At 42.7% G+C, this 13,003-nt stretch overlaps 1 protein-coding gene across 5 annotated transcripts in view; it reads left to right on the top strand.

Annotated features, from left to right (window-relative positions):
* KIAA1328 (KIAA1328 ortholog) overlaps window positions 1-13,003 on the top strand; it is a 196,057-nt gene that overhangs the window by 11,323 nt on the left and 171,731 nt on the right. For 3 of the 5 annotated variants that reach the window (XM_007428308.4, XM_088152612.1, XM_088152611.1), the window contains exons 4-5: window positions 1,000-1,094; window positions 9,637-9,752. In XM_007428308.4, the coding sequence (XP_007428370.3) occupies window positions 1,000-1,094; window positions 9,637-9,752 (211 nt within the window). Of the gene's footprint in view, window positions 1-999; window positions 1,095-9,636; window positions 11,452-13,003 lie in introns of those variants that run through there. The other 2 variants (XM_088152614.1, XM_088152613.1) reach the window with 2 other exon arrangements.

The following is a 13,003-nucleotide window of genomic DNA, read 5'->3' as shown; positions in this document are numbered from 1 at the left end:
TAGTTTTGGTTCTCTAGCTGTGTGGCCTAGCTGCTGGCAATATTTGCTTTAGGAGAGGCATTTGCTATTACCAGCAAAACGGAGGATTTAATTAAAGAGCCAATCTTGTATTCTAACACACCTATCTGGTTTCCCGAGAATGGTTAAGTCTTATACTTGGCACGCATGTAGAAAGTTTCTGGACAACGAAGGGCCCTCTGGTGGTGCAAGAGTGCAGAGTAAACCAGCTCTTTTAGTGAAAGAGGGTGATCAGATCATTGGTGCTGTGGCTTTTTGATGCTCTAGCAGTTTGGTGGCACATGAGGCCGAAAGACCCACTCTGGTAGCAAATGGGATGTTGCGACAAGAAAATGTTACAGTTAAATCTAATGGGTTTTGGAATTTGCAGCTAGAATTGTGGGATGAATGCTGAGTTGTGAATTGCACAGTTTTCAACAGTGAATCAAATGCCGCATACGAGAGCTTCTCTGAGAATACAGTCATTTGGGGATTTTGAATCATTCATTTTTTTTTTTTACATTTCCAAAATGTACTTTTGCCCTTTTTCTGTTGTAATTTGCATTTTAAAAAGGCTTCTAATACTTCAGATCTTATTAAGTTTTACATAGGAATTGCTTACTTCTGGCAAAAATGTATTAGCCATAGATTATAAATTCATAAAGGTTAAAAATAGGACTGCATTTTCCACCCCCTGTCCAAACCCACATTTCTGAGGCCCTTGAAAAGTTGCAGCCCTGCTCTTTTCCCTCCCCCCAGCCCCTGATGAAGCTCATTTGTAGAAGCATGAGCCAATGATGGTTCTTCCAGCACAAAATTTGGGAAATTATCTCACCAGTTGTTTTAAAAAACTTGTGTCTTCTTCACTAGTCCGTTCAAGTGGGGCTGAATATGCTGTTGAAAATGCAGCCGTTGGTGCCTGAAATACTTTTATTGTAGATTCAGAAATATTTCTTCCATGTTAATGCTGTTCTTTTTGCAAATGCTGGTTTTAATTTTTAGGTCCCTGACAAAGGAGGAACGAAGAGTGCTTCTTTAAAGGATTTATGTCCTGAAGACAAGAGGCGCATCGCAAACTTAATTAAGGAGCTTGCAAGGTGAGGATTAGCTCTGTCTGATAATGTGGTAGGCTGAGGCTGGGATTTTCCTTATGAAGGGGACACATTTCTCCTTATTAAAAGCGTGTTACCTCATTGTCTCTGAGAGATCACAGAGAGGTGACTATAGATCTCCCCGGCAGGGAATTTGGCAGTGAGCCTGCCACAAATGACCTGAGTCACACTAAAGCATGGCTTGTTTCACCACGCATTGTTGAATACTGTAAGGCACCGCCGCACCATCCGTCATGGCTTACATGCCACAGTAGCTGGATTTACAGAACCCATTAAGGCCAAACTCAAGAATGCGAGGAAGCTCAGGGGCTTGAGTGGAGGCAGCTGTTTTGGTTGGCCTCAGCATCCAAGAGCCTTCTTTGAACTGGGCTCTGTGGTTGCTCTAAGCTCTGTAGCAGCGAATAGCGCAGAATGCTAGCATGGACTTCGCCAGGGCAGACTCTGGACCAGCTTTCCCCAGCCTATAACCAGCTTGATGCCTTGGGACCAGAAACTCTGGGGCCTGGAAATTCTGGGAGTTACAGTCCCAGCAACTTGCAGAATTCCCAGTCACCACGGGCCTTGCTATTAGTATGGAGGTCGCCAGTTTGGGAAGGTCAGTTTAGTAAGTCTGGATTGGAGCAGCAAAATGTATTGCGTTCCAGGACTATGCAAAGTGAGAAGTATGTTGGTGTTATGTTAGTGGCTCCCACTAGCATATGGGAGGAGGGATGTTATTTACGTTTATCTTCTGTCTTTTCTCTAAGATGGAGTAGGCTCCTATGGGTCAGCCGGGGGCCATAACTAACGCTTGCATTACCATTTTAATAAGTTTTCTGGCTGTCAGTTTTCAGCAGTAGAGGTCAGAGTAGGCTTCGTGAGCCCCATTGAAGGAGCTTAGGAGCCACAGGCTACCTGCTTTAGGAACACAAAGTGGCATGCTTGAAACTTGCTTCTCCAAAGTTTCTCCTTCAGCATCAATCCTGTGAGGTGGGCTGGGCTGACAGACATTGGCTGGCCCAGAGTGGCCTATGGATGACCACTTGTGTGTTATCCTTACCTGCTCCTCACCCATGCCATTGTCCATCCCATGGAGACCATTCCGCTTTTTTCCAGCTCTATGGAACACTTCAGTTTCGTCATGAAACTCTGAAGTTGGAGTCAATAAGGATTAACACACATAGTTCTGCAAACTTGTCTAACTTGAACCTGGAATTTGGGTTTGTGACCATGGCATGTGGACTTCCACAAATAAATTCCACTTTCCTTTGATGACAGTTTTTTTCCACATATGTGTCTCATTGCGTCTACTTGGAGAGTCACTCGTTTTCTAAGAGTGTGAGATTAGAAAACGCCAATTATTGTTGATGGTGTTTACTATTGTGTGTTTTTATTTTGAATGAACCTACAAATGAAAAAAAAACCTTGGAAACATCACTTTGGTCAGAAGAATGTGATATTTGTGTATGGGGCAACCTTATGGAAGGCCATATTAATAATACTTTTAGCACAATCCCTCTGTGTAATATAATCTAATAATAATCAGACATGCATGGTAGTGATTTAGGTGTAATTGTGGAAACCAAACTTATTTCTGAGAATCAATGGGCAATTTCTACCTTGACTTTATTTCCTACATATTTCTTTGCAATTATTTGTCTGGTAGCACCAGTACACAACTTTGGCAGTTCTTCCCTTTATTCTTTCCCTTTTTCTTTGTCTTGAGGCAGAAGTTTCTTTTTCAATGAATCATTGTTCCTTTTTGTGTAAACTCAGTTTGGTTCCTAAATCAGGATTTTGGAAAGCTCCAGTTTTTCCATTGGCAGACAAAGCAGCGGGTGCACAAACACTCTTCTAGAAGTCACACAATTAATGGTGACCAGGCCGATGCATGATACACGTATGATTTAGTTTTCAAAATTCTAAATGTAAGCTGGACAAAATGTTTATGTTAATCTCATTTTGTTTGTGAACATATGTATGAAACGGATTTAGATATCATCCTCCTTCATCCACTGTGTAGCTAATTACTCGTTTAAGCAAAATATTTTGGAAAGGCCTTGGGTGTTCATTTTTTCCCCCCAAGGACAGTTTGCTGTAACTACTAGAGATTTCTGGGAAGAAAAACCATTGCAGCGACATTAATTTTGAGAAGTAAAATCTGCATAACACTCTCTTATACCCAGTTCTCTCTCTCTCTTTTTAAACCTAATAATGTTTTAATGGATATAATTAAAAAGAACTCTTCAGCCTAACGGGGAAGTTAAGCTTTAGCTTTCTCACCTCATTCCCTCTTTTAAAACTTGTCATAATTCTCTTTTACATCCGGAGATGGTGGAAGGGGTTTCTTTTTGAAGGCAGCGCTGGCGAAATCCCGGTAGCGAAGCAGGAGACACTGTTTTGTCCCAACTGAAGCTCATTCATGCAGCGTAGAATTGGGCTGCCCTTCTTGAATTTCAATCCATAAGAGAAGCAGAGGTTATTTCACACCTTGCTTGTTCAGATTATACCTGCCAGATCCACTGTTGTTCTTGCTCTGTTGTTGAGTTGCTTCTGACTCTGTGACTGGATGAATGTTATTTCCCCAGAACTGACTCTTGGGGCCTGCTTTTCTGAGCTCTTATCAGCTCTTGCTCTCATCCTCAGGGATAGCGTCTACCTGCCTTCAGTCAGCCTCTTTTTCAGTCGCTTTTGATTTTTCCAAGCACCTAAGTCTGTTCCAATGACTCTTCCCGTTTTGGGTCCAAAATATTTAAGCTTCAGCTTCATTGTGAATACTTCCAGTGAGCAATCTCATTTTACTTTGAATTTCTCCACCACCGCAGTTCAGAGGCATCTTTTTTTTTTTTTTAATTCTGCCTTTCCGATCCATAGAGTCAACCAAATAATTCTAATCAAATATCACCAGTAGCGTTTAAGAGAATAACATAATCAATGCAAATTTTTATCTAATTCTGACTGGTGTACTGCTGCTGTTCCCAGCTGGCACGTTCCAGCTAAGCTGGGAGCACATCAGCTCCTAGAATTTCTTATATATGTGGAAGATACCAATGATCTGTAGCTTGGAAGGGGAACTTCTGTTTGAAATCTCACCGACTCACACTGCATGGATGGAAAGAAATAGATGGATCAATGAGATTCTTTATTGGTAAATGGATTGTTGTCTCTCTGCATAGTTGGGGAAGAGTGCTTGCAGAGAACACATCATGCCTAATATCTCCCTCCAACAGCAAGTGTGTGTTTATACCAGACAACAGAATCTTTAATTTGGGGGAGATTTATTTATTTATTTAATGTGCTGCCCATCTTCCCCAGAGATAGGTGGCATATAAATTTAATAAATAAAATAAATAAAAATAAAATAAATTTTCTCTCAAATCTCCAACAGGCAAATTGGAGAATATGAGGTGCTGTGAAAGGAGAGCTCATCTTGGAAACTGTTTTGTTATCTTGTGATCTGGGATTTCAGACTTGCAGGAGTGTGCAAAATGTTCAGCACTTAAAACATTTGGAGCCTACATTCACCATTCTGAATATTCTGAGTTCAGCACAAAATGTCCTCTATTGCAGAGGTTTGATCCATGCTGAAACCCAGTTGTTCTGATGTCCTATGACTGGCTTGTTTTTTTAAATATCCTCCTGTGTGGAGACTTGGAGAATGCATCTGCTGATCAAACAAGCATGTTCAGGATTGATTTCTGCTGCCGTTGGCTGGAGCTAATTGAAGGAAAAAGGAAGTGGGGATGAAGTAATTATTTTATTTATTTATCAAATTTGTCATTGCCCATCTCATAAAATGACTCTGGGCGGTTTACAACAAGAGAAAAAGTCATTAAAATACAACATAAAAACAATCCTAAAAATAAGTAAGTTCCAAGAAGATAGAAAATTGATAAGTAATTCCAGGGAGCATCATCAGGGGGCTAACCACCCCCAGGGGCTGGTAGAGCCCATATCACCCCGTGCACACTGACAGAACCAGGTCTTTAAACCTTTTCGGAAAGCTGGGAGGGTAGGGGCCCACTGCATCTCTCGGGGGAGAATATTCCAAAGGGCGGGGGCAATGGCAGAGAAGGCTCTCCTCCTGGGCCCCACCAGGCAACATTCTCTTGCTGATGTGATCCGCAGCATGCCCCCTCTGCCTGTCCGGGTGGGACGGGTTGATGTGATGGGGATGAGACAGTCCCTCAGGCAACCTGGACCCATGCCATGTAGGGCTTTAAAGGTAATAACCAACACCTTGAATTGGACCCAGAAGCAAATTGGCACCCAATGCAGCTCCCACATTTTGAACCAGCTGTAGCTTCTGGGTACTCTTCAAGAGTAGCCCCATGTAGAGCGCATTGCAGTAGTCTAACCGAGAGATGACCAGGGCATGAGTGACTGACCGGAGAGCCTCCTGATGCAAGAAGGGGTGTAACTGGTGCACCACCTGAAGGTGGGCAAAGGCCCTCCTGGCCACAACTGTCACCTGCTCTTTGAGCAGTAGTTGTGAGTCTAGGAGGACCCCCAGATTATGTACTGGTTCTGTTTGGGGCAGTGCGATCCTGTCCAAAACCAAAGATGGTAAGTTCTTGGATACAGGGGGGCCTCTAATCCACAGTCACTCCATCTTACCAGGGTTCAACTGAAGCCTGTTGTTCCCCATCCAGACTCCCACAGCTTCCAGGCACCGTGAAAGGGTGGACACAGCATCACTCAAGTCACCCGGGATGGAGATGTATAACTGGGTATCATCTGCATATTGATGATAGTTCATCCCATGGTGGCAGATGATCTCACCCAGTGGTTTCATGGAGATGTTAAAAAGGAGTGGAGAGAGTACCAAACCCTGCGACACCCCACAATGGAGGGCCTGTGGGCTGGATCTCTTGCTCCCAATCAACACCGATACCGATATGGTCAGTGGTATTGAAAGCTGCTGAGAGGTGAAGAAGAGCAAGGATGGTTGCACTACCTCCATCCTGCTCCTGCCAGAGATCATCCATGAGTGTGACCAATGCCATTTCCGTCCCAAATCCAGGCCTGAAACTTGACTGGAAGGGGTCCAGATAATCTGTTTCCTCCAGAATCCTGTGGAGCTGCAATGCCACCACCACCTCAACCACCTTCCCTAAAAAGGGGAGGTGGGAAACTGGGTAAACAATGTCCAGTATGGTGGGGTCCAGTGATGGCTTCTTGAGGAGGGGAAGCACTGGTGCCTCTTTAAAGACAGCTGGAAACCCACCCTCCCTCCCTCAAGGATGAATTCACCATCGCCTGTACCCACCCATATGTCACCTCCTGAGTAGCCTTAACCAGCCAGGAGGGACATGGATCTAGATGGCAAGTGGTGACCTTGACTGTTCGGAGGACCCTGTCTACTTCCTTGGGTTCAACAGGATCAAACTGTTTCCAGATAACAGGGCAAGTCTGTACCCTGGGCTTGGGTACGTAGTTGAATTAGTTGAGCGCCGTTTTGGACAACAGTAAGTGGTTGCTGGCCAGTAGGTACATTAACTACTTTGCTATGGAGAGTCAGTGGGTTGTAATGTGCCCTTATTGTCACTGTGTATTTAGTGTGTGCATTAGCAGATATTTTCTATTGCGATAATGTTGAGCTTTCAAATAGCTAAATACAACAACAGCGTTGAGGTGTTTGTTGAGCTTTGCCAAATGCAAAAATCAAACACTTTGTGTGAGCATGTGTACTAGGCAGAGAATTATATTTTGCTTTTGGTAAGATGCCCATGGACTGTGGTTTTTTTTAAAAAGATTTTTTAATCTCACCTTTATTTATTTTTTATAAATAACTCAAGGCGGCAAACATACCTAATACCCCTTGTTTCTCCTATTTTCCCCACCACAACAACCCTGTGAGGTAAAATGGGCTGAGAGAGAGGGACTGGCCCAAAGTCCCCCCCAGCCGGCTTTCATGCCTAAGGCAGGACTAGAACTCACCGTCTCCTGGTTTCTAGCCTGGGGCCCTTCACCACTAGATCAAACTGGCTCTAAAATAAGAAATAAAAATTAAAGTGACTCAATTTACTCTTGCTTCCTTGCTGGACTCAGGTTGATGGAGGATGCCTTATGGAATAAATTCCATTAGGAGTTATTATTGACCCCTGCTCTTTCTCCATTTAAAACATGCACTATTTCACTATTTATTGTTTACTATTTGTTTCTGTTATTTTTTATTTTTCTATTATATCCTGTCTTTTAATTATTGGCAGCTATCTCGAGTACTTGATTGCCCAGAGAGGTGGGAATTCAGCCAAATGGTTGTGTGCTACAGCCAGGCACTTCCCTTGCAGTCATTAATCTGGAACTTACTCCAGCTCCTTTGTACTGCCTGAAACAGCCTTCAGTTGAAGTCATTAGCTTGAGCTGAGCAGTCAGCTTCATGGCCTCCAGATGAATTGGGCTACGGCCTGTGGTTACGAGTCATGGGAGCGCTGGGTCAAAGTTTCTCTTTACGAGCTCTATCAGTTATTACAATTAGTCCTGAAAATTTGTGCGGGCAGCCTGTAAGAGGCTGGAATAAAGCTGCTGCAAATGGTCCTTCGGATGTGTGTGTGTGGTTTTTTTTTTTTTTTTTGAAGTTCCTTTATTCTCTAAATCCTGAGAAATAAGCCTGTAAATGATATCAAGATAAATAAACCCTAGAAAAGTAAGACCTACTAGACACTAAATCGGGAACATGTACATATTCTAAGAGAAATAAAATTGTGAGGATAAATTATAGTGAAACTTGCTCTTACAGTTCGGTAAATAAATTCATTTTCTCAGTAATCAGCCCAAATGTGTATTTCTTTAGCTGTTCCACATATAAATGAGATTTAGAAGCCTTCTGCTCAAACGTGGTCATTGGTTTAGTCAGCCCAGATTTGTCTCCTCCTCCTACAGTGGGGCTGGTGCTTTGGGCTGGGCTGGGCTGCTGGCCTTGTAAGCGTGCTTTGATCCGCGGCAGCTGCTCGGTGAGGCTGAGGCTTCTCTCCCGAACCCTTTGCCTGCATGAAGGCTTCACTACAAGTCTGAAGTTGGTCACACCTATTTAGCAAAGTTACCAAAACGTTGCAGCCTGGAATGAGATCTGAGTTGTCCCTTTTGGACTGTTCATTCCATTAGGTAAAATATTCACCAGCTCAATTCCTGAGGACTGCAGAAGGGCCCATGTTGTTTTCCTAGCGGTGGTTTGCTATTGCCTTCCTCCACAAAGTTTCTTTGATTTTGATCCCAAAGGCCTACAGCCTTGGAATTTCCTAGTGGTCTCCCATCCAAGGATCACACTAGGGATTTTTCTGAGCAAGAAACTCTTTTCCTGCCCTCTTTGTATCTTAAGAAATGTTCACTTGCATGAGATTTGGAGGTGCAGAATGAGCAGAAAGGGGTCTCTTCTCTTCTCTTCTCTTCTCTTCTCTTCTCTTCTCTTCTCTTCTCTTCTCTTCTCTTCTCTTCTCTTCTCTTCTCTTCTCAACTGTTCTTTCTTGGGAGCTTTTGAACAATAACAGCAACTGTCTCCTGTCTGGAAGATTTGCTTTTGGAAAATAAAATAAGCACTTAGTTACACTTAACTTCGTTGTGTGGGGGAGAGTCATGGAAGTAGCGTTAAATCTTTGGATGGGGTTTCTAGGGCTTGAGGTAGCCGTAAATGCAACAGATTTGGTAGAGGTGGATCCCCTTGGGTTTGGAGACGGATACTGTGGCCTGCATCGCTGTGAGCATGGCACTGGCCGTGATGCTCCTGCTTAGCCTCTGCCTGCTAACTTCTTGTGAAAAGAAAGCCAGCTTTCCTGAAGGTTGAGAAGTGCTCTTACTGTAGTGCCAGGGACAAAGCATCAAACAATGCACTCTTGTTGGCTGCACGGAAGACAGATAAGGCACGTAGAGGAGGGAGAAGGCTAACTGCTGGAAGGAGCTGTAGTTTTTGCTAAACTGAAGCCATTTCCTAATCGAAAACATGTTTGACATTTCTGCCCTTAGGGTTTTTTATTTTATTATTTTTTATTTTATTTTATTGCAAAAGGCAATAAAAGTTTCAATAACCTGTTGTAGACCTTGACAAATCTGACCAAGCACATGGCCCCATTTTCTCTGCTCTCTTCGGAGTTACTTGTCAGCAAGTGTATCCTCGGTGGCTCTTCGCAAGAATGGCTTGCCTCCATTGCTACTCCTTGTTCTGCCCCTGTTCCCTGTTCCACCACTCTTTCATCAGCCAAAGATCTTCATGGTGTGCTGGGTGACTGAAGTGGCCACCCATATCTGTGTGTCAGCAGTTGAGGGGCTGGACCTGTGTCCCCCTGAAAGTTTTTTTTTTTGTTAACAGGGCTGGCACAATCCTTTGCATTCTGTGCTTTCCAGATGTGCTGGACTGCTCCTCTCATCCTGGCCAGGGCTCAGGGATGAAAAGCAGAGGAAAATATCTGTCGCATCTGGATGGGAGTGCTGTAGATGACTCTAGGAATCGTAGAGTTGCCCTAGAGCCTCAGGCTAGTCTGATCAAAACTCATTTTCTTGTATTGGTGCCTCGTATTTGTCTGATTGTGCGTGCGTGCTTTTATCTTTTCAGAGTGAGCGAGGAAAAAGAGGTGACGGAAGAGCGACTGAAAGCTGAGCAGGAGGCGTTTGAGAAGAAGATCAGACAACTTGAGGAACAGAATGAGCTCATTATCAAAGAAAGGGAAGATATCCTTTTTACTTAAAACGGGGGGAGTGGGGAGGCAGGCCTGGAGTTTACTGCATGGAATAAAAAGCAAACCAGGGAGAAATAATTGCCCTAATTTATAGCTGGGCATAAATCTCCATGTGCTGCCATTCAGAAGCAATCAGAGGTGACTACCAGCGTGTGCTTCTGGCTCATTTGAGTTTGAAACTGCCACCCAGCTGTTCCCAGGATGTTGCTTTGCTGTGAAAGAGATATTTGTCAATGTAGAAACAACAGAACAAAATCTGTACATTAACAAAATATAGCCTGCTCCCTCCCATCTCTCTTGCTTAATTGTCCTCCACCAGTTTCACCTTATGGGAGACGCTACCCCATGCTCTCTTGCAGCCATTCCCAGATCTCACAGAAGTTGAAGGGGCTTGGATCTGGTGAGAAATGGCAGGCCATAGGACTGATCAAGTCTTTTGATGGGCCCCGAAGCCTCTTTCTTTTTCTTTTTTTTCTTTCAGTAGAAAAAAAGGGGAATTAGTGGCAGAGAACTTTAACTTTGAAATTCTCATTGAAAGAATAGAATAGTCTTCATAGATTGATTGAGTGAATAAGTGCCATTAAGTTGGTGTTGACTCTTGGTGACCTCATAAATAGATTTTCTCCAGGATGGTCTGTCCCCAACCTGGTCCTTCAGGTCTTCCAACGGTGTACTCATAGCCACTGTAAATAAGTCCATGCACCTTGCTGCTGATTGTCCACTTCTTCTCTTTCCTTCCACCTTTCCCAGCATTAGAACCTTCTCCAGAGAGTTAGTCTTCACATAATGTGCCTGAGGTAAGATAATTTGAGCATGGTCATTTGTGCCTCAAGTAAGAACTCTGGGTTGATTTGTTTGATGATTCTTTTTTTATTTTCTTGGTTGTGCATTGTATTCCCAGGAGTTGTCTAGAAACAACAAAGTTCAAAAGTGTAAATGCTCTTCCTAACCTGCTTCTTCAAAATCCACTCTTGCGTACTCTATTAAATCTTCTTTCTTTGATATTGTTATAGAGATTGATCTCTGGTACAGACCTCTGGCACAGATTGGTTAGAACTTTTGCTGATTCTTCTTCTGTTGTTTGCCATATTTCTGAAGAAAATCCAGCAATTCCTGTAGCCTTCTGATTTCATGATGACCAGAGTCATCTACCTTATCTCCTAATAATAGTGGCTCTTGTAAATAGGGGATATCTTCAAAGATATCTTGAATGTTGCATCTGTCTTGTACAGAATTTCAATATAATCCTTCCATTGCTGTCTTATTTTCTTTGAATCAGCTACAGTTTGTCCTTTGGTATCCTTTACCATACCAATCTGAGGTTGGAACCTCCTTCTGAGTTTGGAGATCTTTTGGAAGACTTCCTTTGTTTTTCCATGTCTTTTTCCATCTTCAGTATCTTTATAGATGTCATTGTAATACTGCTTCTTGTCTCTAACAGCTCTCTGAAATTCTTTGTTAAGTTTCTTCCTGAGGTTTTTGTCTTTCTTGATGTTGGCTTCTCTGCTCCCCTTGCAATTTCTACCATTTGTTCTGACATCCAATTTGCTTTCTTTTGTTTCTTCATCATTAGCATTTCCTTTTCTCATTCATCCCTAACAACTTCTTTGATTTCATTCCACAGTTGTTCTGGTTCCCTATCAATGAGGCTCAAAACTTCACAGGGATCCCTGGTGTTCTCCTTGAAAATGGTGGGTATGTGCTTAAGATCATACTATGAAAACTGGTTGGTTTTCTTATTGCCTTTTAGCTTGACTTGGCACTTGCACACGAGCAGCTCGTGATCTGTTCTATAGTCAGTGCCTCACCATATTTTTGCTATTGTAACTGAGTTCTTCCACCTCCTTGTACCAACGATATAGTCAATTTGATTTCTGTGTGCTCCATCTGGTGATGTCCATGTATATAGGCATGGTTTTTGTTGTTTGAAGACTGTGTTAACAACAAAGAAATCATTGAATTGCCAGAAACTGATAAGTCATTCTCTTACTTCATTTCTGTTTCTGAAGCCATACAATCCAATTATATCTTCCTACTTCCAACTTTGGCACTTAGCCACAAGTAGCGCATCTTGCTTGCATTTTCTGCCAGTTTCTGATTGAACTTGACCATAAAACTTGTCAACCTTCTCTTCTTATTCATCACTGGTTGGAGCATAAACTTGAATAGCCATCACATTAAAGGATTGTCTGTGAAGTCTAATTGATGCTGTTTACTCATTGATTGTATTGTACCCAAGTACTGTTGCTACACCCTTCCTAATTATAGAAACAACACAATTTCTTTATGGTTTCTCATGTCCTAGGCAGTAAACAGTGCTGAATGAAAGTATCCAATTCCAGTCCATCTCGGTTTGCTGATGCCTAAGATGGCAATGTGTAGTTGATTCATTTCCTCTTTCACTCTGTTGAACTTTCCCATGTTTGGGCTTGTTATGTTCCATGTTCCCACAGTAATTTTGTCCTTGTAGCTTCAGATTTTCTTTTTCTGCATGGCAACATCAGCACTAGATATCCTGAAGGCTGTAATCTAGCTGCATCATAAATACCATTAGTACTCTGAAAGATCTTCAGTTTTCCCTCAGTAATATGTTGAGTGCCATCCAACCTAAGGGGTCTGTCATCTGGCACTATATCATCTATCACTTTATACTGTCAAATCAGTGTGATTTTTTTTGTAAAATGCAGGAGTGGTTTGCCTTCTCCCACACAGTATAAAATGATGCCTTGTCATTGTCACTAAATTTATCATCTGCCTCCAGCATCTTCTTATATTGCTGCTGCCTTATATAGGTAGTCCTCAACTTATGACCATTCGTTTAACAACTGTTTGAAGGCATGATGGTACTGAAAAAGTGACTACTGGTCCTTGCATTATGACTGTTGCAGTGTCCCCATGGTCACATGATCAAAATTTGGGTGCTTGGCAACCGGCATGTATTTACGATGGTTGCAGAGTCCCAGGGTCATGTGATCACCATTTGTAACCTTCCCAGGGGCTTCCGACAAGGAAAGTCAATGGGGAAAGCTGGATTTGCTTAACAACTGCTTGATTCGCTTAATGACCGTGGCAAAAAGGTTGCAAAATTGGGTGTGACTCACTTAATGGCTCCATCACTTAGTGATGAAATTTCTGGTCCCAGTTGTGGTCATAAGTCAAGGACAGCCTGAATAGGTGCCTGCTTGTTTTAGCTGGGTAGCTGGGATGACCTTCATTCCTTAGGTTACCTTGCTGGAAACATAT

The sequence above is a fragment of the Python bivittatus genome, unplaced genomic scaffold, assembly GCF_059951505.1.
Source record: "Python bivittatus isolate LINGU-HERP-01145 unplaced genomic scaffold, Pbiv_v1 ctg000570_np1212, whole genome shotgun sequence".
NCBI lineage: Eukaryota > Metazoa > Chordata > Lepidosauria > Squamata > Pythonidae > Python > Python bivittatus.
Note: the sequence above shows the minus strand (reverse complement) of the source record. Positions and strands in the feature narration are given on the sequence as shown.